Source organism: Apteryx rowi, unplaced genomic scaffold (assembly GCF_003343035.1).
Source record: "Apteryx rowi isolate R43461 unplaced genomic scaffold, aptRow1 scaffold_116, whole genome shotgun sequence".
NCBI lineage: Eukaryota > Metazoa > Chordata > Aves > Apterygiformes > Apterygidae > Apteryx > Apteryx rowi.
The window spans coordinates 512,360-535,919 of NW_020447375.1; the positions used below are offsets into that span (position 1 = coordinate 512,360).

The 23,560-nt window shown below is 43.1% G+C and overlaps 2 protein-coding genes across 3 annotated transcripts in view; one reads left to right on the top strand and one right to left on the bottom strand.

The window, feature by feature from the left end:
- LOC112973280 overlaps positions 1 to 21,944 on the top strand; it is a 30,931-nt gene extending 8,987 nt beyond the window's left edge. The window contains exons 7-14 of the mRNA XM_026080952.1: positions 578 to 1,221; positions 2,013 to 2,262; positions 10,082 to 10,383; positions 10,700 to 10,792; positions 12,926 to 13,072; positions 15,673 to 15,845; positions 20,631 to 20,849; positions 21,628 to 21,944. Of these exons, the coding sequence (XP_025936737.1) occupies positions 1,039 to 1,221; positions 2,013 to 2,262; positions 10,082 to 10,383; positions 10,700 to 10,792; positions 12,926 to 13,000 (903 nt within the window). The 5' untranslated portion in view covers positions 578 to 1,038 and the 3' untranslated portion in view covers positions 13,001 to 13,072; positions 15,673 to 15,845; positions 20,631 to 20,849; positions 21,628 to 21,944. The remainder of the gene's footprint in view (positions 1 to 577; positions 1,222 to 2,012; positions 2,263 to 10,081; positions 10,384 to 10,699; positions 10,793 to 12,925; positions 13,073 to 15,672; positions 15,846 to 20,630; positions 20,850 to 21,627) is intronic.
- Positions 1 to 23,336, bottom strand: A1CF (APOBEC1 complementation factor). Of its 2 annotated transcripts, none has more exons than XM_026080942.1 (11): positions 23,228 to 23,336; positions 19,406 to 19,540; positions 18,167 to 18,297; positions 16,479 to 16,717; positions 13,301 to 13,465; positions 9,978 to 10,075; positions 8,801 to 9,071; positions 6,348 to 6,532; positions 3,546 to 3,682; positions 2,673 to 2,806; positions 1 to 260 (listed from the first exon to the last, which is right to left on the bottom strand). In XM_026080942.1, exons 1-11 carry the CDS (start codon positions 23,324 to 23,326, stop codon positions 109 to 111), a joined length of 1,746 nt encoding a protein of 581 aa, XP_025936727.1. In that variant the 5' UTR covers positions 23,327 to 23,336; the 3' UTR covers positions 1 to 108. The 2 variants fall into 2 exon arrangements, with proteins under 2 accessions (XP_025936727.1, XP_025936718.1); XM_026080933.1 differs by having other exon boundaries at positions 6,348 to 6,556.
- Between the last annotated feature and the right edge of the window lie 224 nt (positions 23,337 to 23,560).

Here is a 23,560-nt window from a genome sequence, read left to right on the forward strand (position 1 = left end):
AGAATAAAACTCTGACTAAAATCTCGTTTTAGATGACAGATTAGTTAAAAATCATGAGAATTTTCCTGCCCATGCTCAATGGAAGGAAACTATTGATACAACACAGTATTAAAACGCCCCGTAACCATCACTGCGTGTAGCTACTGCGAAGGCAGGGTAGGCTTCATAGGCGGCGTAAGTCGCTAGATCTTGTCCCATCGTCACTGCTTGTTTGAGCTGGGTGGCTGTGACGGTCGCAGCTGCATTAGCAATGGTGTATCCTGCAGGAGAAAAGAGATACCAAAATGTAGGTTAGTGAAAAGATGCTCAAAGGCCACCTGATAGTCGGTTTTCGATAGGAAGACTTGTTATCAACGGGAATAATACAGGGAACGATGAATTTGTCAATGGGTAGATGGGAATAATCTAATTAGATTGAATATCTCACTTTGGGCATGTTTTCCCTCCATGTTACAGGTAGTAAAATTAACAGCTGCAGCTGGAAAATTAATACATTTTCTCACCTATTATTTGTTAAATATGTTACTTAAAAAAAAAAAAACAAAAAACCAACTCTTTCTGGAGCTTTTTTCCTCAGGTTTGGATTATCTCTGAACTAAGAGGGTGGTACTGGTGTTCTGTATACTATCTCCCACACATGGCCTGAGGAGGACAAGAAAACGTAAGTAATACAGAGCAAAATCTGAGCAGGTTTCATAGACAAGATGTTTGTGCAGCCGGGGAATATATGGCTCTGAGACCCTGTACAGCCCAAGTATGTGCAATTCTGGACAGCCACGTTAGAGAGGAGAGAAATGCCTCCTATGCAACACTGGGGAGAAAATATTTAGTAAAATGGAATTTTTCCCATCAGTTTTTAATGGAAAATGTGGTTTCAACACTTCAAAAATTTCCATGGGAAAATGTTAGCTTTGCTGATTTAAAATGAATCATTGGGAAAACAAACATCATTTCAGGCTGGGTTGTCTGAAAGCAGAATATAGGCTCRACCACAACATTTTGTTGTGAAAGACTCAAGAACTGAGAGGAAGCCCAGATATGGGAAGTGTAGCTGGGGTACCCATCCGCATCGCTGAACCAAGCTCCGCTGCCAAACTACATCTCCCAGGATCCAACTTTGCCAACCGACCAGCCAGACAGCCAAGCATCTGGGCTAACCCAAAATCAATCAGATCCGCGTGCCTCTTTCGTGGAAAATGGAGATACTGGGCAACACAGAAAGTATATTGCCTTATTGAAGTTGTTACCATGGGAAAAATAGGAGAAATTTGCTCTAACTTGACTATGATCACTCAGAGTAAAATATCTTCTTCACGTCAGCAAATTGAGATGCATCTCTTCAAATCAGAATTGAGAAATTGGTCATTTAAAGTGTAATATTTGGCACTATCATAACAGAAATGAGCTGCTACCTGTGTATGGCCTGAGATGTGCTGGGTCTCAGCTAGTGTTGACCAAGGACCAGTGTGTCTTGCAGGCAGAACTTTAATGCATGTCTATTTGTTGAGATTCCAAGACAAATAAATAAGGGTGGATGAAAGAAAAAGGAGAGATTATAATTAAGCAGTAAGTGGGGGCTGGATTCAATAGTGTCTCCATTTGGTTTCCATGCCGCGGAAGCTAGCACAAGCCCAGACAAATTGATTTTTCTGTGGCTTTTGCGGACTTCTGTGGCAGGAAGCCGGCTAGATATTTTTTTTTTTAATCCATCCCTGAGACACTCCAAACAATTCAGTAGTACTGACTAATGCATTCCTCATGTGCAGTTTGGCATAAATTGTTCCCACTACATCAGAATAACCGTTGTGCCGGAGAGCACAGTAAATGTGATGCCTACAAGCTGGATTCCTGCTCCTGTCTTAGGTTTTCCATAATTTCCCTAGCTGTTTTGGGTAACTATAGGAGCTGTTTGGGGCATGAACTCCCAAACTGGAAATATTAGCCTTCCAGGGGGGGTGGGAGAGAACTTGAATCAGAATCTGTATGTCATGGTTGTGTCATTTGTCTGGCAGGTGAAATCAAAAGTGTTGATAGGAAAGGAGCTGGGGATGGCGGGGGACGACAAGGTGACCATGACTCGATCAGCTCGTGGTGAAGAAGGTCTGCACCATCCTGAGCTGCTCTGGCTGGAGCAAAACCAGCAGGTTGAGAGACAGGGTTATTCCATTTGCTTGTCACTGGAGAGCCCACATCTGGATCCAGTGTCCAGTTTGGGGCCCCCACTACAAGAGGCATCTACAAACTGGAGGGAGTCCAGGGAAGGTGAGTCCCTGGAGCAGGTTGCCAAGTGGTGGGAGATCTCCACCATTGGGGATTGCCCAGACTCGCCCGGACACAGCCCTGAGCAACCTGCTGTAGGTGCAACGTTGGCCCTGCTGTGAGCTGGGGTTGGACTGGAGACCCCCCCCAACTGGGGGTGCCTCCAGCCTGAGTTATTCTATAAGTGCACCATACTTTGGGAAGTCCTGGTGTGATTTGTTACTGTATAGACAATAAAGATGCCATACCCAGAAATAATATCAGCCAAGGTAAAGGCATGCAGAGGAGCACAGCCAGATGCTGCCTGCATCCGCGTGCAGTGAACGTAAACTGGTGAATTCTTGACAAACACAGCAAAGCACATAGGGAAAACCAAATTCCAGGAGATTATTGCTGTGTAGACCTTCGCATACCTGGAAAAGCAGGTGCTGCGGGAGGCACCTCTGTTCCTTCCGTGGGAATCCCCAGCGTCTGAAGGGTATATTCTGCTGCGTAGGTTTTGGCTTCATCAATATATGCACTGAGCTTGGGAGGTGTGAAGGGATGTCTGTGGAGAAAAGAAAATAGTAGCTTGTTTTCTTTCTTTCTTTCTTTTTTTTTTTTTTTCCTTCCAGGACTTTCCTGCAAGTTATTTTTATCCAGCAACGGTGGTTTAAATAGTCTAGTCACGTCAGCCTTTGCGTGTAGTCTGTACGGTTGGTACGATACCACACACCAAATGGAAACATGAGTTAACTGTGTTGATGCATTAACAAAAATAGTCTCCTCGTAGCGGTCCGGTTTGTTTGCCGAGTTTATCAGCCCTGGCCCTCGTTTTGGACAAAACATCCTTTCAGACCATGCTGCCAAACATTACCATGCTCCAAACTGCCTTCTTAGTCCAAAAGAAAGTCTGCTGGATCCTGGGTCTTTTGATAAAGTACATACCAAACTGTTTTAGATCAGAAGTGTTTAGGAGCATATTTGGATCTTAAATACAAGCATGTGCCTACAAGCTGCTTCCTTTTTCCTAAAAGAACTAGTGCCTGTTTTGCTTTCCTACTGAAAAATCACCCCTTTGCCTGCTTGTTTCTGGCTTTACSTAGATTTTTTTGGACCATCAGTGAGAGAGCACAAAGCATGGCAGCCCTTGCTATCGGTCTTCTTTAGTTTATGGCTGTTCTTCTCCCTAATATCCGAAATAACTAAAAATACGACTGCGTGGTTGTATTCTTGGAGAGATGCTAGCTAAAATGACCTTTAAAAAAATTCCTAAAACCCACAGAAAAAATCCAACAGTTACGTACATGGCAGGGTTCTGGCTGGCAAGGGCAGGAATTGTGATTTTATATAGGAACAGCTGCCTTTGATCTTGGCCARTTGCAGAATGAAGCTGGTAAACAGGCTGTCCCCAATTATTTTTCTGGCAGATTTCTTCTAAGATCTAGAAGGGGAAAAAGGGATTCGCTTTGGTTAATTGCCGCACAGTCGCGCTCTCACCCAGCTCCAGCCCCCTGCACCATGATGTCTCATTCCCTCCAAAGGCTTTTCGGAGGTGTATTGGCAGCTTCCTAGCTTCAGCTAAGCCAAAAACAAATGGAGGACCGGGTAATTCGGTCCACTCTGAAATATAAGATTCATCTAGACGTCTTATACCTTAAAACGCCGTTTAATGCCTGAAGGTAATTATCACCCTGTTAAATCTGATGCCTTGGTCCATTTTGTCAATTAGCTGTTTTATTCTGTTATCGGCAGGATTTTCTTTGAGTTCTCATCAGTAAATCTATGCACTCCTTTTCAACAGTGTTAAAGCACTATGGTTGCATTCATCTGTTCTCTCATGCCTCTCTCTCCTTAGTGGGATATAGGGTATGAACTGTCCAACCAGTCTTAAAAAAAAGCTCTGTTTCTGTCCAATTAATTATACAGGCTTCAACAGGCGATTTCGGCTCCTAGTTTGAAAGAGAAACGCTGAACCGTTTTGCCCTCGGCCTAAGAACGGCTTATTCAGTGCTAATTGGGAAACATTGTACGGAAATGCTTTTGCTTCATCTTCCTTTCTTAACTCACTGGGTAGCTGGTGTCCCAAGCGGATTCGAATGTAGCTTGACTTTCCCACACCTCCCTAGCAGCGATGCTCGGGCCAGCTAWTTTTCTAAATAGCTCCACCAAACTTGACCTTCAGAAGTCGTTGGGTTTCCCCAAATATTTTTCGGTGCCATAATGATTTACATTACAGTGGCGCAGGAAATCAAATTAGCACCCCAAAGTCAGACGAAAGACAAAAAAATTCTGGTTATCTGCTGGAACTGAAACAGCCCAGAGTAACTTGCGGTAGCTGCGGTGTTGGCCCTGCTGTGAGCGGGGGCTCGGACCAGAGCCCTCAAAGGGCACCTCCAGCCCGAATCTTTTTTGTGGATTACTTTATTTAAAGTTTTGCAAATGCTGGTTTTAATTTTTTTAATTATATCTGCACGAAAACTCCAATTTAAGCTTATCACTTCATAGAGTATGCAAACGAGTTCGTTAAATGTTGCCATACTCGAGAAATCTGTCCCCTGCTGTTCCAACTGCATTATAAGGAGGCTGATTTTAAAATGTTACGTCAACACTTAAATCCTCCATAAGACAGATCTATTTATTAGCATTGAGCATCCTCGCTAGGCAACAGGAACAAAATTAGGAGGGGGTCCTTCAAAGATGCTGTTGAAATGGTCTCAGTTTAGTGGACAGGAGAGGCTGACCAAGTTAGCAGATGTTAATGAGGCCATCATATTAATGAGGCTGTCATGTTAACGAGGCTGTCTCTTATGCGGCCAGGCAGATGGTAGTGCGAACCAGGCTGTAGCTGTCTAAGACCAGTGGACGCTGGACTCCTAGGAAAGTTGCACGATCCCCTGTTTTGGGTAGGTGGGAGGTTTCATGTGTGTTTTATACTCTTTTATAATCCCACAGATCATTTCTAAAGAGTGGGAAAATGGAAAAAAAACTGAATTTCACCTGCCCTAAAGTGCTGCAGCAGCACCATTTCACCCCTCAGGTGTGCTGCTAAAATAGAATAAAAGGTTTGAGAAGCTTTGCAGGGGAAGAAAAAGGCAAATTTCCAGTTTTCAGGGGTGGGGGGAAAAGAGGGTTTTTTTCCTGAACATTTGGCAAACAAGATACTATGGCAATTTAAGTGTTAATACACAGAGATGTAATTCAAAATGCAGGGTGAAGTTAATTTCTAACGTTGCTTTGGGTGATTCGGGGGAAAGGAATTGCCATAAGACACAGATCCTCAGAACCTTGGGGAATTTATTCTGGATTTGTTCTGTTCAGTCCTCGGTTATCTGTTTGGATCCATCACGTATGGTCAACCACATCAAAGGTCTCATTGCGCAATCAGAGTTTCTGCATTTGCATGGATTGTACATTTAATCAACACCTCTTTTCCCACAATTGATTTTAAGACATGTCTGTGATTTCAATTCTTAGCATTACTGTTTCACGTGAAGTTACGGTATCTGTGRAATTCTGCTTTCCAACCAGACATGTGGCTTGCACTGAAATTACGGGAGTCAGCGAGAGGTGACACACTCAGATCTGAGGAGATGCTTTATTCCATGTTTTTTCTTTATTTATACTGCTTTGGAGTGATTGAGTGGAGGCAGCAAAGCTCTGTGCACTACCATGACAGGCTCTGATTTGGAAAATGGGTGGGTTTTTTTCTAGCAAAACCACTATTATTTTTCTTTTTATGTGCACTTGTTCCTCAGCAAAGACCTATATGATGCATCCTATTTATCAAATCCRTTTGGGGTGAGAATTTCTGTATTCCACAATGCTCTTAAGGAGCTATAGCCATAGTTAGAAGGACTTCACGTCTGTGGGTGTCTATGGAAACTCTCCCTCAATGGAGAGTGGATGCAGGCTGTTCTCCAGCCAGGCAAGTGGGTATTTTAAGATGCAACTAGCAGTCTTTTTTTTTTTTTTTYCCCACATCACTCAAGATTTATGAATGGATATACTCATCAGCATCAAATTCAAGCAGCGGCTGTTTTTCTGCAAGCATTTTAGGAGAAGATAAAGTCTGGCCAGAACATTTAGTCGATTCTTCATGAACATACCTGAGGAGCAAGTTTGATCCCTTGGGGTTTTAAAGTGACGTGGTTCATCGGCGTGAGCTCCATTCCTGGCAAGAGGTCGTAGAGTTTATCCTCTCCCCTCTTTTCTCCTTTGACCTGGTATCCGCGCCCCAGGCCCGTGTAAGCCAGGTAGCCGCGACCTCCTAGTCCTCTAACTCCCGCAGCCCCTACAGGTACATTCATGTAAATTTCTAGGAATGTAAGAAGGCATTAAACTGAATCAAATCACCGGAAAAATTACCCTGATTCTCGCTGTAATGGAAAAGTTAGCCCCACTCACTGATTTTTGGGAAGAAGATGGGCAGGAGGGCCAGCGGGCTCGAGGCCACGACGCTTGCAGGCTCTGCCAGGCGCCGGAAAGGGGAGTTCCCGGGGGGAATTCCCAGCACGCCGCTTTGTAGGAAAGTCTGATTTATAAGCACAGTGCACGATTCCCTGCTGCACAGATGGTTTTCCTTAGAAAACTCTCTGCAGGTCACAAGAGGCAGCAAATCAGGGCATTRTGGCCAGGTGCAGCAGCGGACTGAAAGATGAAGCTTCACCTCCTATCGTATCGCTTCAGTCTTTAGTCCTGGCAATGCTATCGCTGGAATGAGCCAGACTCAGCATTGTCGTCTTTGGGCTCGAATGCTTTAATTTGTGGAGTTTAGGGGGAAGCCCTGCTTCTTTGTTACCCAATTTCCATCTTCTCTGTTCTGCTCAGTCAAGGTGAGGCATAACTTTCCATTTAGTTCATGCACAAATCACTTCTGATTTCAGGACACCCTTCTAACTGGATTTGTAGTTGAAAGGCAGAAAGGGGACAACTGATATTACAATGATTCCTACCCACTGGCATAATTCCAGTTTCCTGAGAAACTCAGAGTTTATACTTATGGGAACCCCCCCAACCCTTATGTGAACCAAGGTCATTTTTTTACACATTACGTTTCCATTTTAATTTTCAGGAGCACCGCTTGGAGCTTGAGGAGACTGTGAAGCAAGAGAGGGCTGGTGGGTTATCACATCTGCAGCTTTCCCAATGTAATCATAAYGTGAGCTAGCCTCATCCATGCATGCAAAAACATGGGGGGCAGCAAGGCGAATTTCTGCTCTCCAGTTCCCTTCCTTCTTTGGGAAGGGGTAAAAATTGTCTGGTCCAGTCCTCATCAGCCCTCCTGGTGTGCGAGACAGGATTCGGAGTTTGCTGAGGGACCTGGCCGCGGGCTGGGGACACGAGCTGACTTTGCAGCAGGCGTCAGCTTTGGAAGGAAGCTCGGGGACAGATTACTTTTTGCTARCCCCCAAATTTACTTCCACCCAGATTTAACTTGAGTGTGGGGATATGATTTGGTCGCAGGTGCAGTCACCYGGGATTGAAGGCAGAGTTTCAGTAACTTGCAGAAATGCTGTTTATTTTTCATAGACTGCTTATTACTTGATTATTTGTCAAAAAAAGAGTCCCTCTCTCAGAGCACACAAGCAATTTCTTGATTTCAGTTCTGGTTCCCATTTACCAGGCCCTGCATCAGGGGCTAGGACTGCTTCGAGATAGCTGCAAAGGTGACCTCCCCGGGAAACACCATGATTTGGGGCTCAGAAAACACCAGGACTGGTAAAACTTTCCCTGTGGGCCTTAAAGTAAGGAGGAAATACAGCTGTGGGCTGTGCCAGTGGCTGRTTGAGGAAGTTGGCTCTGAAGGGGGAGAAAATTTGTTTTAATTGTTTTTTTCCCTGTTGGGRCAAAACCAGGAGGATTCCTACTTTATTTACCCTGGAGGGAGGGTGATTTGAAAGCTGTTTCGAGACAGCCGTCCAGCTTGCTCCAGGGATATGGTTATTTCTTTCATGCCCTGCTTAGCATGCTGGAAGACCACTGCATTTTTGGAAAGGGCAGATGCTAAAAATTGTTTTTTGTCCCTCTCTTGAAGGGACCCAGAGTTTAGGGCAATGACGACCAACAGTAAGTTGGACGATATCCAGGGGTCTTCACTGTTGACTTGAGACAGTGGTGGCTGGAGGGGTGGGAAGCAGCTCTCATGAGCTGAAAAGCTTGGGAGCACAGTCCAGCTCTTGTGTTTTCCAGTGACAGATCCTGGAAGGGTGTGGGACACTGACGGCTGCTGGTCTTTGGCGATGGGAACATGAGAGGATGTTTGCATGACATCCCTCACCCCTAAGAAAACATGAGAAAATGAAGTTTGCARTCACCCTTTGAGGGGGACATGCCTCAGCCTGTCCAGCCGTCATCAGAAGAGGTGGCTGATGGTGTCACGCCCCAGGTGCTATTTTTAAAAAAGCATTAGTACCAGCTGCAGCGTTATGAATGGATACACCGATAAAAACGGGAGAGATTAGTTCACACATGTTTGCCCTCAAAATGAGCGAGGAAGCAGTCATCTAAAACCCGGGAGGTGTATTTTGATAGATTCCAGTATTGCCGTGACTAGAGTTACCTCGGACGGACGGGGGTCGGATAATGCTCCTGTTGGTCAGCCCCTTGCTGGCCGGGAAATGAAGGTTAGGGATAGCCGCGTAGGCCTGGGGTGCGTAGAAGACGGGAGCGCCAAGGTAGGCCGTGGCAGGATCGTACACGTGGCCAAACGCGTAGGTGTATTCTCCTTGCAACATGGTACCTCTTCCCCCGGTGCCCCGGGTGTATCTGACATAACTGTCTTTGTCGACGGGTTTGGCTAATGTCACTTCAATGGGGGAACCATCCAGCACCTTCACACCAGCACGTCGGGGAAAGAACGCGAGAGAGGTACAAATGTAAGGAAGTCTCCCAAAACGCACAAGGATTATCCTGCCTAGGGAAGCAACTGCCCTTCGTAGTTTGCTAACCAGACAGGCATAGCTGAAAGATTGAGAAAACCACCCCCAAAAAGCCCAAATTCTCCAGCCTACAGGTGGAAAAATACACTGTCTGGGTGAAGGTTTAACATGCTGAAAGCATCCAGCCTTCAAAGCAGACAGGGAGAGCCTAGTTAACCTAGTTACTACAGCTGTGAAGCCTTTAGAAAGACTTCACTTCCCTACAAAGTAGCCTATAAATCTACGAGATTATATATACTCCTATATCGAATAGCAGTAACACTAAAAATAGGATCAGGGTTAACACCTCTTTGGGAAAAGCTCTTGCACTGAAGCACCATGAATTACATGCAGTGTGAGAAAAGCTAAATACAGCAACCTCCTTGCAAATCTGCATCTGAATTCGAAGCAGATGTTTTGGGTTGACCTTGTTTGTCCCTGTTTACCATTCACATGCTTCCCTGTAAATGTTTTTGTTGGCAGACGCCATACAAGTATGTGAGCACGAGCCAAGGGGACTCATAGCCCTGCGTTTTCTATTCCTCGTTTCGGCATTGTTCTGTTTCTTTTTGAGTGGTGAACTACAATCTGATTTGGGCAAAACATTTAGCCTGAATGCAAGTAGCAAGAAGCCACAAAGTGAACAGTCTGCGAACACCACACTAGCTGAAAACTGAATTCAGGAATATAAAGGCAATCTGCAAACAGAGAATAGGGCTATCACCTTCAGGATGTTTTTGTAAATAATAAGCCACGCAGCTTTATTTCAGCAGTATGCTGCATATAGGCTCTATGAATTAGCATTTACACCAGCTTTACCTTCCCATTCAAGGCTTTCATAGCTTCTACCGCATCTTCTCTTTTATTAAAGTGCACGAAGGCGTAGTCTCTAATTTTCTTTACTCTCTCCACTGCACCTACAGGAAAGGTTGGAATATTAGTTTTGAAATGGAGCATTCAGCAAAACCCCGTTCTGAATGAGCAGCTGTGTTGTGCTGTAAGCCTTGGAGAGCAAAGGGCAAGAAGGCAAGGGGACAGTGCCCTCTCCCCTCTCAAGATGTCTACATCATGGGAAAGGAAATACAATGGCTATAGGATTTTGAGCAAGACTAGAAATGTTTGGGAGTTCTTCTTTTTCACATCCATCCTCTACAGTTTTCCATTCCCCTTGTCAGCTCCTCTTCTGCTTCTTGGAATTGCGATACTCAGTGCCAATATTGAACAAGTGAGTTTGGCTCCAAAATGACCACATGAGCTCCTATTCCCTGTGGTCACAGGTTTTAGATCCCGACCTTTATTTTCTTCTCTAATATTTCATCTTTCCCACTCCTGTTGGTTGGGGAAGTGCATTGTTAACCAGCCCCGCCACTGAGACTTCTAACATCTGCAGACACATCCCTTAAAAATACGGCTAATGAATGCTGAATTACTCTTCTGCTGTCTTCTCTCCCCTTTACCACTGAACAGGCAAATTGTCCTATTGCTGCAAAAAGTACTTACTTAAGTAACTACAGAAGAAAAAAATATTTCTTTGGAGTTAGGAGGGAGTCATTAGGAGCTCCAGTGTGGTAAATGAAGTCTGTCCCAGCCTATTACCCGAACAACCTGCACGTCTTCAAAATGACACTGAAACAGTAAGTAGCACTTTGTTTCCTAGTAGGACAAGAGGGTGATTTTCTAAGCCTAAAGTTATGGGAGTTACATACTGATCTCTTGTTTACAAGTCCAAGCTTTAATGAACTCTCTGTGTCTTGAAAATCCCCCTCCTGCCTTTCTGAGAGCATTCTGTCTTATTGATCCTTGCTCACGCCTCAGTCTTGCTCTCTCTCATTTGTGCCTCTGTTAGAACGAAGCAATGYACTACGGCTCTTAGGACATCTCCGTGGAGAAAATGGTTGTGCGACATTACTGGGGGAATATTGTCCTCCTTCGATACGTCTGGAGAGCACAACCTTCCTGCTATCGGAGCAGAGCACGTACTAGCTAAAATTACAGGAGATGTTTTTTACAGACTTGCCCATTTTTGATGCTCTCTTTCAGCATCATCCTGCTTCAGCAGCAATGTCTGGGGCCTATTTAAATACGTGGAAATTGCCAGGGATGAGCATTACACCAAGAACTCTAGGGAAGGAGGGCAGTGTTTTTCGCTGACAGAAGCAATACATGAGTCTACAGAAGTCGTCTGAGGAGGGGATAAGCAGCATCAAATTTGGCACCAGCTCTTTTAAAGGATGTCACTTCTTGTGCTATAGTTAGACATGGAATGCATAAACAGCAGTCCTACTAGTGTGGTTATGGAGACTCTGGTGGTTTGAGATCCTTTGTGGYAGTTGCTCCGTAACGGGTACCTCTAGATTTTTAACTCTTATTTGGATAATTTTTTATTGAATGATTTGTTATTGTCAAAACAGTTTCTAAATTCACTGGGTCAAACGTACACTCGAGGCAAGTGTCACTGAAACACAGCACAAAGAACAACGCAGATAATCAAGGGAGGACATGAATCATTTCAGATCTTTGCTGACATTTTTGATTGTAATCTCACTATAACTTAAATTGCATTTATTCTCCCAAAAGCTTGGCTTTTGCTTGTCATATGCACATTTTTAGAGCTGTTCCATTCTTTAAAGCATGGCAGAGCTCTAAAAAAGGCATTCCTGATTTAATCCACAATAAATAAAGATGTCTAGGAAAAAAAAGAAAGAGAAAGAGAGAGAGAGATGACAGTTTCCAGCACGAGACTGAATACCTGTGTCAGAAGTAAAATGATAAAGTGACAAAAAGGAAAACTGAAGATGATGTGGTTTGAAATCTTCCACTGTTGTGCTGGAAAACTGTTTTTAGGAGCAAACCAGATGACTGTTACAAAACTTTCAGATGGTTTTTAAATGTGTTTCTGAGGAGTGCAAGAAGTTCAATGTTCAGGAGTGAAACTGAATAAATAAAGGAGGAAGCAGTTAATATAGTGGGATGAAACATATTTAACTGAGGGGTAAAATGGGATCGCTAACAGCTTGAGGGTTGCTACAAGTATTAGCTGATAATGTTAGAGGGATAAAAAAGACTCATAAAGATATTTCTAACAGATCTCTGCATTGCTGCCTACTACAAAAAAAGAAATATATGCAGCAGAAATGAAAAGTTAGTGATGGAAAAATGAAGCTCTGTAGTGTATTTTAAAAAATTAATAGAAGGAAGTTAATAGAAATGAGATGAAAGATGATTTCACTTTGCCAAGCATAAGTTACTAATGCCTAACGGATTGTGTGGCTTGGAGAGCTGCAGAAATGGGTTATTTTTATTTTGTTGTTTTTGGTACAATTTTCTAAAGCCTGTGCAACTCGGAAGTGAAATCTCCTTTGAAAGCCAGCAGGATTTTTATTCCCAGCAAACCTACTTGCTTTTTGAAAATCTCACACTAAGTGCATGTAATATATGCCATGAAGGAATACCATCATATTCTGGATTAAATGATAAACACTGATTATTCACACGTTGACAGTAGAGCTTTTTTGGTATGAAAATGATAGAAGTCAACATATAGATAGATTAGATAAAAGATAAATGTAAAAAAAAAGCCAAACAGCAAATAAACAAACAAAAAACCCAGGGTGGTATCTTGGTCTCTTTGGCTTGCTCATTTTATGGGGCTTTTTTTCTTAGAATACGCTTTTTTAAGGTGTGTCTAGGGAAATTAAACGCTTCTCAGGAGCAAAATGGAAGCATTTGTATGAAACCACTATTTCTAACATTATCCCTTTTCACAGGAGAAAAATGCTGAAATCGACTGGCTGTTTCACAAGCTCTCTCTCTTTTTAAGAAAGGTACAAATTCACAGGTGAGATCATTCTTATGATAGAGGCCTCCCCATGCAGCATTTTGGACCTCTTCCAGTTGCCAGCCATCTAAAAAAGGTTAGTAGTGTTGCTAACTGGAAATTAAGCAGATAGAGGGATGATGTGTTGTGCATGTAGGGTGGGAGCATTCACTTTAATGACAAGTTTTGTGGCATTACACGTGAACATTTTATGGCAGAAAAGCTGTTATTTTTGTCTCTTCCTTTGGCATTTTACAAATGAAGAAAGATTTTCATTTGCAGTAGGAATACTTGTTTAGGAGCTACCGTGTCAATGGGTTCCTACCTTGTTTGATGTTGTTGAATTCCTTTTCGATGGTCTCYTCAGTAGTCGATAGCATGAGGTTCCTCACATAGAGAATTTTTACTGATGACATGGTGTCTTCATCCACCTCGACTTCTGGCTCTGCCCAGTCAACAGCGATTGGGTGTCCCCATAACTGGATCCTTCCTTTAAAGGCATCGGCATCATCAGTGTCAAAYATACTTTGGTTCTTTTCACTTCTGCTCAGAGATTATCTTATACAGAGTATGAACAGGCTGCGGTATTAGAGCAGTAGAATAGATCAATTCCACAAAAGGGACTGATATAAACCTTTCTAATGCAAAGCACTGGCGTTTAGTTAAAGTATTTCCAAAAGCAGACGGTCACACTTTCAGTGTGCTCCTGCTAATACCTTAGATGCCTGCAGAAATGCAGTGTCCAGAAAGAAAAGAGAGAAAATATGGTACGATTCACTAATGTCTGCATTCCCTGGAGTGCTCTGTGAAGGGAAATACTTTAATGAACACAGTTCTCTTGTAAAAATCCCTGTTGCTTGCAAATGTTTCATTCCCCCGATAATTGGAAATGCATCCAGAAGTCCCAGCTGGACAAAGGAAATAAGGATTTGTCTGTGTGGAGTTGTATGCTCCCACTGGATAAAGTTGCAATGGAAATAGTAGAAATAGGGGAAGCAAAGGGTAATGAGGCGTATCACAGGCGCAGGTGTGGAGGAGAAGCATATGGGCTCCCTGTACAGTAGATCAAGCTGTTGAGGAGCAGAGAATAAAAAGAGTAAATAAAAAGGTAGTTAAAAGCGATGTTGTGGTCAGATTATCATGCTGGCATCCGTAATCATTTGCATTTAGTCAATTAATCCATTAGGTAATTGATCAGGGATTTATTCCAGTGATTTTTCAATATGTAATGAAAACTGACTGCCAAGAACTTGTCTCAAAGATGTGCAAATTGCAGCGATGAGAGCAGGATGGAGGGTAAAGCAGAGGTACCTCTATCTAGTGAATTTTTTCACCTCCTGTCTTCTCCAGATGGCAATGATAAGTGTGTCTTCCTGTTTTTCTTCCCTATCCCTTCTGCACATCTTGGAGGGAGATCTTTCTCCCCTTTCCCTTCAAGAGCAGYTGAAGTCTGGTCATCCACTAATACCTGGAGACCTAAATTTCATGTGCTCTCTCCTGCTATGCATTCACCCAGTGTTATCAGTGGCCAGATTTTTCTCTGGCTATTTTAATTAGTCCAGCAGATAGTGCTTTGGAGGTGCAGTATGGACGGCTTTCTGTCTAAACAGCATAGTAAATGCTAGATGTTTCCTCCGAATAATGAGATACAACATATCTCCCTCTTCAGCAAAGTTCCCTCAAAGAGTAAAAAACCCTTTTTTCAATAACAGAAGCRAAAAGTTAAAAAACAAAATGGAAAGGGGCTGCTTTCTGCTAGGAAGGCTTGTGAATGAGCTGTGACTTGTGGAGCTAGATTGGGTTGATGTTTAACTTTCAGCAGTGCCCAGTCTGATTTGAGCTGTTAATGAAAAGAAATAGAAAGATGGCAGTTAATGCCAGCCAATTGAAAGGAAAGACCATTTTCAGTTCAATAGTGGAAATAACGACCTGGTTTTACTTGTAGCGAGGAACAACCAATTGTGTTGCCTGTACTACCATCTTGCTGAAATCCAGGTATCCTCCATCCCAAAGGTATTCTCTTATTTAAACAGGAGGCCGGACAAAGTTGCTGTAAAAAGCATCTTCCTTTTTGAGCATTTCTGCCTCTTCTACAAAGCTCCCTCAAAGAGCAGCTAGGTTCAGAGTCAAGGATGAATCCTGATAATGATCTTCAGTTTCAGATTCATCCAATACATCATCCGAAGACACATTCAGTCCTGGCTTGAAACCTCTTTCATRTTCCTCCCTTATGATTGCAACATCATAAGACTCTTTCCTCCGGTTCAGGCCTTTGAAATTCCCCAAACTGTTTACTGAGTTGTCCCTAAATTGGAAGTCTCTAGCACATTGCACATGTCTGTTCAGGGCTATGTGTTCTTTCCCATCTGCCTCACTGTCTTTGCTCGGGATTTTAAAAGTGCTCTGCTCCCTCAAGGCTACTGTTGTTAGCTGTAGCTGTGCCTGCTCTGTTCCTTTATTCTTGATACGGAGCCATGAAAAAGTTATGCTGAAGCACAGATTAAAATGAATGTGCTCCTATAATTAGGGAGATGCGAAACTGATGCAGAATRTAGAAGATACAGAACAAAAGGAAAAACAGTCGATGTAAAATATCCCACAATGGCTAAGCATATTCAGATGCATATCAGTGCTCAAAATCATGCTCTTTTTTGGCAGTAAGTAAAAGGTATTTAAATGACTCGTGATTTTTCACAGGCTATCATATAGAAAGAGTCAAAGAAAATAGGTGGGATGATGCATAATGAACAAATCTCAAAACAGAAAGTCAACTGAATTCTTGCATTGGCAAGTGAGCTGAGTTCAACAAAACGATGAGGGTAATGCTGAGCCTGAGAAAAATGGTGAAATCACTCCAAATTCACTTAATGGTGAGTGACTTTTTCATCTAATACCTATTAACTTCTCCTTCTTTGTAATGGCCCTTTAGCACCGTCCCCCAGTGCTAAATGACATAGAGTCATTCTTTATATTGTTCAAATCCTAATGCAATTCCTCTTTAGAAGTCTTCTTTCTACATGGAAAATATCACTTTTCAGGAAAGTCCTCAGCACATTCTTAAGGTTGAATATGTTCTTAAATGCTTTCCTGAGTGATGCTCTCCAATAGGCTATATATAAAGCTATATTTTATTTATAACCCAGAATAACCATAGGATAATATAAGTCCTAGAATAGAGCTGTACAGACACATACAGCTAGATCCATCTAGCTATATTTTTAATAAATTCTTGCTCCTTAATGAAGTGAGCGGATAATGAGCACGGTGATAAATCAGGATCTGCAGAGAACTGCCCATCCCGAACCCCAGAGCCATGGCATCTCCATCACCCAGTCTGGTGTATTGGGGTCACTCCAAGCATATTGTTAGCAACTGAGAGAAAATCCAGCAGCGTTTGTTTCTTGGGTACGTGGTTCCACTGGAGACTTCTGTCACACCACAAGCTGTAAGCATGCGACTAGTAAGATGAAGCCATCCCTACCACCCCAGGTCTCTGTACTAACCTGGTAACAATTTTCTCCTTGCCATTGCTGCTGCCCGATGACTTTCGTATTCCACAAAAGCAAAACCCCGGTTTTTCGTCTTATCAGCCGCACTAGGGTACACAATGACGTCCACGACTCCRTCCGTGACTTTCTTCATTTCTGCTAAGATTTCCTCCCTCTTCTTCGTTTTGGGGATCCCCCCCACAAACAGACGGCAGTTGTCCACACTGGCACAGACCCCAAGGAGACGCCCATTCCTGCATATAAACAACATTTCTGGTTGTTTGTCCCCACCTTGTCCCCCARAAAAGGTTCAAACACAAGCCCTCCTACTCCAGTGGTATATGTTACTTGGGACAYTCAGGTCATTTTGCTCAATGTAAGGTGCTCAATCCAACATGAAGGCTGCCACTTGGCCAAATTTGATATCAAAGYAAGGCAGCATAGTTGAAATGAGGGCCTGGAGATTTGGGAAAAACCAAAGCCAAATTTTGCTTTAGCTTCCTGGAATTCTCTCTTCTGCTCTTTCCAAAACCAGCTGCTACCACCCAGCTGTACCTACCACCCACGAACACAGCAGTGACTCATGTGTTGCTGTTAGTGTATGCCAGGATTCGCTGTATCCACCAGTGACTTGTAGCATCCCAGTCACCAGTGGGCCTCATGAYTGAGGTTCTGGGGAAAGAAAGTAAGTCCTTCCATTTCTTCTTATCATGAGGAGAGAACATTKTGGAGCTTACTAATGCCAGCTGTTCTGCAGACCCCAAAGTAAAATTTTCCTTTCACACACACTTCTCTCACCTCCTTGTAGCCTGAGTACCTCTTGAGGGGTCTTGAGAAGTTAAAAACTTCTTTAGAAGGGTCTTTGGAACAAGACAAGTAAGCAGAGGAGGYGGAGGCCTCTGACACAAATCATGTTTCCCAGCCCTCCTCATGTGCCTTGTGACCTGCTCATCCTTGTGGTTGCTAGTAGAGCTTCCCTARTTCACAACCTATCCTTTTTGTGAAAAATGAAAAGCTTAATCTTGCCAGAATGGTTCGTCGCCAAACACTTTTGAGCAAAGAAATATACTCATCCTACTTTTACTGAAAAAAACCACCCTGAATGTGGTTGAAATCCAAACAAAACATATCGATAGACTCGTATGTTGTTGATTACTGGTTGTTTTGTTCCCAATTTTTAGTCACAAACATGAGGGTTTTTTCTATCCCTACCCACTGGGGAAAGTCATTGATTTACCGTTTTGTTTCATCCCATTTTTTTGCAATCACACTGTCTTCCAGAACATATCTGCAGTATAGCTCACGTGAGGCCACTCACATGGCTACGAATACATCAACAGAAAACAGCCCAAAGTGAAACATAAAATAAGGTGTCAGTTAATTTGACCCACAGCAAAATATTTTTTTCCAACGTTCTGATAGATTTTTTTGTAAGGAAGAAATTTCCTGTAAAAGATATTGATTCTGGTGAAATAGTGGTTTCTSTTGACTGCATTTCCAGAGAAACTAACCATAATACATATTTGCCTATGTTGTAAGGAATAAAGGAGTGATTGCACAGAGAGAGAGGGAGTGATTTCCTTTTCARTTTTGGATATCTAAATAACCTTTCTCTAGGTAACGGGAAAATAYGGTATGTATAACAAAACAGATTAATGCATCATATAATTTAAGGTCGATGTGAAGGTGTTTGCCATGCTTACCTAATTTCATAATTATTGAGTTGCTTTATTGCATTCTTCGCCTCCTGTTTATTAGAGAAGGTTACAAAGGCATAGCCCCTATTGTTTCCATTAAAATCCATCATCATTCTCATTTCATAGATTTTGCCAATCTGGAAGTGAAAAGAAAAGTCATTCTAAAGGAAAGGTTTGTCAGCAAGGTGGGAGATATTTAAACAAAACTGGGTACTTCCTTGACTATATCACATCAGAGCTCTTTGAATATTTCCATATACAAAATAATCATCCAGTGCCTATTCTACCTTCACGCTGCTTTCTGACTCATCAACAAAGTCAAAATAAACAGAGGCAGCACATGCTTAAGTTATAAGGCAGGCAGTTAACACTTTAGCAAAGAAATGTTCCTCATACTAGTAAATAGGAGTTTGGCCACTGACTTCAGAAGCATCAAGATTTCTGATCTCCCTGCCTCAAGGAGYCTGCGCTCCAGTTTTGGAGCTGATGCAGCACACAGCAAAAAAAGCAATAAAAAACAGGACAACTAGATGCAACAATAGGATTGCATGGTCTTTAGTGTCTGAACAGGATTGCTAACCCATTTTTTTTTTTAATGATTTCTCTCTAGCTTGTGCAAAACCCCAGAGTGACTGTATGTCTGTGCCTATTTGCTAGGTTAAGGGAGGTGTATTTTGTAGAGCTGAAGAATAATTTAGGGAGGAAGGCACCACTGGGTGTTTCTAGCACGACTTCTCGCTCTGCATAGGGCCAACTCCAGTCTTAGATTAGCCCCAGTCATGGTGAATGGATGGTGCAGGAGCTGTGTGCACTAGRAGAGAAACCTATCACTGCTCATCCCAAAAGTCAGTAGAGGAAATGTCCTCTGAGTCTTTTCCCTCTCTTAGAGAGCCTGGAGGCACAGTCCTTGCTCTGTTCAGTCTCCTGCCTCCTTCACTTCCAGACAGCAACAACATACAGCTCCAATCTGGAGCAGAAAATGTGACCTGAAAACACATCAGGGCTTGGAGCCAAGATGAATGGTTTCTTGCTGGGGAGGTGGGGACTCCTGGGTGGATAAGGGAAGGGGGGTGGAGGGGCTGCCACTGAACCAAGGGTAGCTTTGTACTTGCTGACTAAGGAAGGAACTAGTGTTTCAATAGATGGCTTTCCCAGTCTGGGCCAAATCACCTCCAATTCAGCCTGGAAGTGTAGCTTTGATAATCAGTATCCTCTGCAAAATGACTACCAGCCATAAAGACTTACTTTTTCACACAATGGTATAAGTTCATCTTCAAAGAGGTCTCTGGGCAGTTTCCCAATGAAGATCTCACACCCCCTCTCTGGCGGAGGGCCGTCCCAGCCAGGTGGTGGGCCTCCRTATTTTCTTTGCCCATTTTCCTGTTGTGGAGAAAAATTAAAGGATGGCTTAAAATATGCGGATTTTAAATGTGCATGTAATCAGTCTCTTGGCAAGGAACCCAGACTTTTGTCCAACTTGACATGACATATTAGACATACACCATTACCAGTGTGCTACCAGGCAAGCACTCTCCTTTCCCCTGTGGAGTAACTCTTTACAGACTCAAAATAGATGATATAGTGTATATTGGCTGCCCCACTGATGTATCTATACTGAAAGACCTCGGTATCCCTTTCAGTAGGACTGGTGATGTACTGGAAAAGGATTTGATTTGTACCTAGATAAGTTTTACTACAGAACWTGGCATCAGTGCATTGAACAGGATGTTGTTTCAGCAACTCAATTTCTACTTCAGATGTCCAAGACAGAGACAGTCAAATACCTCCTTGAGAAATGTGGGTCTTCTTGGCTATGGGAGGTGAACCCTTGTGGAATGTGTATTAGTTTTGGGATGTATAATATTGCACTGGCAAAAATGTACAAATTGATTCTTCATCCAATAATAACATTGATTAGCAATGATATGTCTCATATTTTAGTAACTGATGGAGAGCTTCCTTCTGTATAGACTAAAGAAAAGATACTGGAAGAATCATGTTTGAAAGCAGAAAGACTATGTAAAAGGAGAAGGCATCTGGACCTCAGGCAGAGCTAACATAGGGGGAAAAACAGGGATGGAGGTCACAGGGGAAGAAATTAGGAGAGAGATGTGGACAGAATGAAAAGTGGAGGGACAGTGAGAATGGATAGGAGCTGCCTTGCAGGCCAGCCAGGGAGCCTGAGGCTTCATCGGTGGTAAGTGATACTGGAAAGGAGCRCAGGCTTCTCACCACACTTGGAAAATGATGTTTTCACCAGCAATTGGACTTAGCAAAGAGTCAGCAACACCTGGCACAAGGCCTGGTGAGGACCTGGGCCTGGGGATTGTCATGGAGGGATGGTGCAGGGGAAGTGATGGGGTTGGGCAAGAGCTTGGAAGTGACAGTAGGAGAGCGACGAGCCTCTGGATGCATAGTGCTGCTTTTTCTGTGTTTCTTCTCACTGCATGCATGCTTTCTTGCACAGCAGAGGAGACACGAAGGAGAGAGCACAAGGCATTCAGCRGGATGGAGGAGACAACACCTGGAGTAGGAAGGTCGTGCCAGAGTCCTGGTTTGCATCAGATCATGAGGAGGTGCTCAGCACCCAAAGAGCCACGCCAGGGAGTGCAGGTCCCAAACCCAGGGCTGTGGTGAAGCCCTTTCTCTACCCATCTGGGATTTGAGAGGGAGCTCAGGAGGTGACAAGGTACAGGAAGAGGAGAAAGAAACAGCCCCTTGGAGGGGAGGGAGGAGGGCCATCAATGGGAAGAGGCGAGGGGCAGGAGAGCTCTCCCAGCAGGGACTGTCTGGGGAGTCATCCGGGATGATTCCTGCCTCCCCAGGAGGGTAGGGAGAAAGTCTTGGCCCTGAATAATACCCAAAGATGTGAGAACCAGCCAATATTTCCACCTTTGCCTACATTTTTGCTAGATGGATTCTCTCTCTTCTCCTCTCCTATTTTTTATCAACTTTTCTGTCTTTTCTTGTTTTCTTCTCACATTTTCTCTCATCTTTCTCTCTTTCTCTACTTTTTCTTTCTCTCTCTTTCTCTCTCTTTGCCCTCTTTCTCTCTCTTCTTCCTATTTGTCTTTCTCTCTTTCTCTCTAGCCTTCCTTTTCCTGCTGCGATGCCATATGACCAGAGGAGCTGGGAGTTTGCTCGTTTTTCTGTTTCTGTCCCCCACCTTCTGTCATCATTTCCCACTCTGGGAATATTCCAGGCAAATGAACAACTGACTTAATGAATGCTTGAATGACTTAAGCCTATAGCAAAGGCAGATCCTTGCAGAAACTAAGACTATAGCAAGAGCACATTCAATTTTCTTAAGCCTATACCTGGCCCTGAGTTATCCATGCTCATTCTTCATGTTATAAATGCTTTCAGCATAATGTTGGAGTCATAGGAATATTYGAATTTATGAAGGAACCCTCACAGGAAATCAGACTGGAAGATCATGAAGTTTCAGACTATTTTTCTGCCCCTAGGTTGGCTGAACTGAGCACATCAGAAGTGTGAGGTTTTCTGGCTGCCCCAAGAATTGTCCAGATGTCTTTCGATCCATTTGTTAGGTGAAGACAAAATGTCACCGTTGCGTCATGTGTTGTTGCAGTCAACTGTAATCTTCATTGGCACGTCAGCTGGAGGAAGGAGCTGGTCATTGGAAGAAATGCTGATTTCACATTTAATGGGCTGAAAAGGGCTAGGGGAGATCTACCATTCCACTTGTAAACCAAGGAAGATAAAAATCAATCAGTTAATTTTTTCATTCTGTCAATGTATGTGGGAGCTTGTGTGTGAAGAGACTCAGCAAAAAATAAAATCTTCTTTCTCTCTGCAGTGGCTTCATATGCGGCCTGAAGGCAGCATCTAAATGGTCTCATCTTCACAATCTGGCTGGAGGGAAGGAGGATCTATGTCATCCTCTTTGCAAAGACGAGTGACCCTGGTACATGTTAAGCAAGGAGATGTTTGGCTCAGCAATAAGTAGGCTGGAAAGAAAGCACAGAGAGATGGAAAAGGGAAACGAGGAGGACAAAAGAGAAAATGGTAAACTTAAAAGAACAGGAAAAAGTGGGGAGAAAGAAGAAAATCATGGTGTGTTTGTGGGGAAATATGTGACTCAGAAATGAGCTATTGCCAGATGTAGGCGGCTCTGAAAAACAAGATAAAGAATGCCCCAGCAAATATAAGACATAGAGAAGATATATCATCTCCTGTGTAAAGAATGGCAGAAAGGGTCTCAAGGGCATAAACCCAGTTGCTGGCCTAGTCCGAGGGTGCGCACAGGTTTAAGGGCTATGTGAAAATACTTTTTCCCAGGAGTCTCAATTTTTGCTTTGGGCTGTTGTGCCCCCTAGTGCCACATAAAGAAAGGCAAAGTTCAAGACAAGACAACAGCCTTCCTAAAATTTATTGTTTTCAATCACTGCTTCTTAGAGAATGCAAGGGCGGTCATACTATTGCCTCGTGCTTTTGAAAGATTAACTTGTTTAGGCTGTGCTTAACTAAGAAACTTACTGAGATGGCTTTGGAGGGATCTTCCTGTTCTCCATCTGCCCTGACCAGAGGAGGGTCTCCACTCAGAGACCTTGAAGACCAGCCTGGGAGCAAACCTTTGGCTATTGGGCAGGTAAAGTACCTTTCTCATGTGTATTTGTGTATGTGTGTGTGTGCAGTATGAAATGCAGACCTGGCAGTCACGCATCAGGCTTCTTATGGCCAAGATTGGACCCAAGGTCTTCAGAAACTCTGAAGTGTTTAATGAACTTTCTCCGCTATATATCACTGCTGCCGTGACTTCCACATAGCAATCTCAACCCTTCCCAAGATTAAGCTGTGCTCAGTTTTCATTTCCTGCTTATTATAATCGCAGTGAGCAAAGAATTCCTGGAGGAATACCATCTGCTTTATAAAAGACAGCATCTATTACACATTTTTGTGTCATACATAGAGAGAGAGAGAGGAGAATCAGTGAGAAGCAAAGTTTCATGCATAGAGATTTGCTGCTCAAGCTCCTGGTGCAATGTATCGATTCAAGACGAAACCAGACACTGTGCAAAAAAGGACATGACCATGAGTTCCTACCTGGATCAAATTATATCCCGTTCGCTGAATTAATGCACGGAGGGCGGCTTCTTTCTGTGTGCCGGTCAATCCATCCCCGGATTTGTGATTTGATTCCATTGTGAGTGATTATCAGCAAAAAATCAGGTTAATTAGGGGTGCTCACTGCAATCAAATTTAAGATAAATTAAATAAATTAATACGGCTAGGAGCAGAAAGTCCACCCTTCTGAGAAAGTTAACAGGATCATTCTTCCTAAATCAATAATTTTGAGATTAAAAAAACTAAAAAATCCCACAGACTCTGTGGAGAAAACAAAATTATCCCCCTCTTACCTGTTGCATGAAAATAAAT